Source organism: Dipodomys ordii, unplaced genomic scaffold (genome assembly GCF_000151885.1).
Source record: "Dipodomys ordii isolate 6190 unplaced genomic scaffold, Dord_2.0 Scaffold6, whole genome shotgun sequence".
Classification (NCBI taxonomy): Eukaryota; Metazoa; Chordata; class Mammalia; order Rodentia; family Heteromyidae; genus Dipodomys; species Dipodomys ordii.
This window is the reverse complement of record NW_012267222.1, coordinates 9,898,069-9,901,016: the sequence shown is the minus strand read 5'-3', so window position 1 is coordinate 9,901,016 and position 2,948 is coordinate 9,898,069. Positions and strand designations below refer to the sequence as shown.

Below are 2,948 nucleotides of genomic sequence, written 5' to 3'. Positions count from 1 at the left end.
GGCGCAGGCTGGGGGGCACAGGCTGGGGGCGCAGGCTGGGGAGGCGCAGGCTGGGAAGCCACCAGGCCTGTCTGACGACACCTCCGCATGGCGCCTTGACCACCGGCTCCTCCAGCTTCCCCCGTCTCCCCCTCCCAGCCTTGCAGCCCTCCCGGGGTGTTGGGGAACCCCAGACCTCAGCCCCAGCTCTGGCTTCACTCTCAGTGAATGAAGCCCCCTAATCCCGCAGGCTGAGTGTCTGCGCCCTGCGGAGGGGCAGCCCTGGGCCCTGCGCCCGGTGAGGCCCCCCCCGGCCCCCAGGGGGGCTAGGTCCTCCCAAACCCGCGCTGGCCTCTGTGGACCGCACCCCCTTCACATCCCGTCTAGGGGAGGCCTGGGAGAGGTGTCTCAGTGGGGGCCGAGACCTGACCCGATGGCCCTGCAGCCACAGCTCGACCCTTGGCGGTGGGAATTCAGCAGGACCCAGGATTCATCTCGGCCTGAGAGCCTAGGATGTCCCGAGGCCCAGGAGAAGCTTGTGCCGTGGCCAGCGGCGCTGCACGCCCATCCCGTGAGGCCTGAGAGCTCCGCGGGGAGCGGGCACATGGTGCCCAGCGCCGATGGTGCCCTTCCGTCCTTCCCGGGTGGCCCTGAGCGAGTGACAGCCCTTCTCCATGCTCCTGCCCCTGTCACGTGGCCATCACGGGCAGATGCACGCGGCGGGCACCAAACCCCCAGTCCTAGTGCTCCATTTTACAAGGGCAGAGACTTGCCCAGGGTGAGGCAGCTGGGAAGAGCAGGGCTTCAGGACAGAGCTGGGCTTCAAGCCTCACAGCTACAAGTCCACTGGACTCGGGGCCTTAGAGGAGAGGGGCCGGGCTGTGAACCCCACATCCATCTCCCACTCCATGGAAGCTTGTGCTGCACAGTGAGGTTTCCAGGCTCCTGGCAAAGCCCCACTTCACTCTAAAGCCCAGAGAAGAAAAGGCAGGAGAGCCTAGGAAAGCTGGGATGAGACAGAGAATGAGGCACTCATGGAGGACCCGGTCCGTCCAGCTTTCCTCATGTGCCCTTGGGCAAACCGGTCACCATCTCGCTGAGCTGCCTGAGGAAACTGAGCCTCCAAGGGGATCCAGGCTGCTTGTGGTCAACAGCAGAGTCAGTGTCAGAACCAGTTCAAACCCCAGTCCTGGCATGGACAGGCCCTGCCCTCCTTCCCTTCTGTAGATTTGGGACCCCCTTGCAAACTCCTGGCCCAGCCGTGCTGTGGAGGTGCACAGCAGTTACCTCACCTAGAAAATGTGACACTGAGGCCAGGAATTGTCTTCGGCCACCTCCTCTGAGTTGACTGCTAGGGACCAGGGCTGAGCAAGGGAGTCCCAGGAGAGCTGTGCTCAGATAACTTCAGTCAGCTCTCTTCATGGATTGCCTTCAGACCACCTGGCGCAGAGGATCACGGGAGCTCACTGAGCTCCTCACTAGTGCTCTGTGAGCCCCAGCCACCTTTAACTCAGCTCTGCGGTTCTTCCTCCTCCGCACCCTTTCTCAAATTCTTAACTACTTCCAATGGGGTCGCCTTGGACTGGGAATGTTTCTCTCATCCAACTAGGAATAGTGGGAGGAGACAGCCTTGGAAACTCCAAAGAAATAAGGGCTGGAAATATAAATTCTCTTCAAAGCCTGGGAGGGGTAGTTGGTCCCTATGAGGAGGCCTTGGGGGGAGGCAGGTTGGACCTCCTGAGTTAGTCTGCCAAGGACTTGGAGTAGGACCGGTGATCTAGACATGTGCCAATTGGCATTGCCTGCCACCATGCACACAGCGTCAACACCTGTGTCTCCCAAGGGGCGGAGGGTCCCTGGTGGAGATCTGCCCCTCCTCAGTGGTCTGTGAGTGCCTACAGTGTGGCACTCTGGGGGCCCACAGGTCCCCACAGGAACCCCTGCCGGCTACATTAATAGCATAATAGTAATGGCGTATTGCTGTGAATATCTGTGCGCAGCCCCTTCACTGTAACTTAGGAAAACAGCACCATTGTGCAGAGCACAAGCCTTAGGGAGGAGCCCAGTCAACCCACAAAGATCATGAGATAGGATGGCTTGTTACTGCAGCACAACCCACTAAAAGCGGACTGATGTGCTGCAGTATTAAACACTTGTTAAATTGTAGCTAAACATTTGTTTTCTTTGGGACTTGCCTGACAGTTGTCAGAGCAAGGACTGTAGAAAGTATTTCTCTTTCTACTACACCTGGACCATTAGCTGTCCGGTGTGGACAGGGAGGCCACCAGCTCTTGTTGCTCCACCCCCCCCCCCAATGTGTAGCCCTCACTTTGGCTTTGTGTTTAGAGATGCTTGTGGACATCAGGTACTGGTGGTTCACGTCTGTAATCCTAGCTACTCAGGAGGCTGAGTGGTTCAAAGCCAGCCTGGGCTGGAAAGTTTGTGAGACTCTTATCTCCAATTAATCACCCCCAAACTGGAAGTGGAACTGTGGCTCAAAGTGGTAGAGCACTCAGAGACAGTGCCCAGACCCTGAGTTCAAGCCCCATGACCCCATGACCGACCCCTCCCCCCAAAAAGATGCTTATTGATCCCCAAGTATTGCTGGGGGACATGCCTTTTGAGACCCTCCCTCAGTGAGCACATTCAGAACGATTATTTCCCAAGACTATTTGTCAGAACCTGGTCACACCTCGCTGAAGGCTGGGAATGAATCCGGGAGACCCAACCAGGAATCAATGGCCTGGAGATGTGGCACCTCCATGTGGTGACAGATCACAATGCTGTGAGCTCTTCATCACTGGGAGGGAAAGCAGAGACCCGGTCTCCTAAGGATCAAGGCTAGTAGTAACCATGGCAGATGCCTGTTCTAGGTCACAGCTCTTGCCTGGATACCAGGCCAGGAGGGAACCGCTAGGCAGGATAGGCTGGTGGAGGCTTGGGTGCCCCCTGGTGGTGAGCCTAGGCGG

General features: G+C 58.0%; 1 protein-coding gene across 1 annotated transcript in view; it reads right to left on the bottom strand.

Moving 5' to 3' along the window:
* Positions 1–89, bottom strand: part of Tmem200b (transmembrane protein 200B) — a 7,040-nt gene extending 6,951 nt beyond the window's left edge. Inside the window, exon 1 of the mRNA XM_013032122.1 lies at positions 63–89. Within this exon, the coding sequence (XP_012887576.1) occupies positions 63–89 (27 nt within the window). The remainder of the gene's footprint in view (positions 1–62) is intronic.
* Positions 90–2,948: the final 2,859 nt, after the last annotated feature.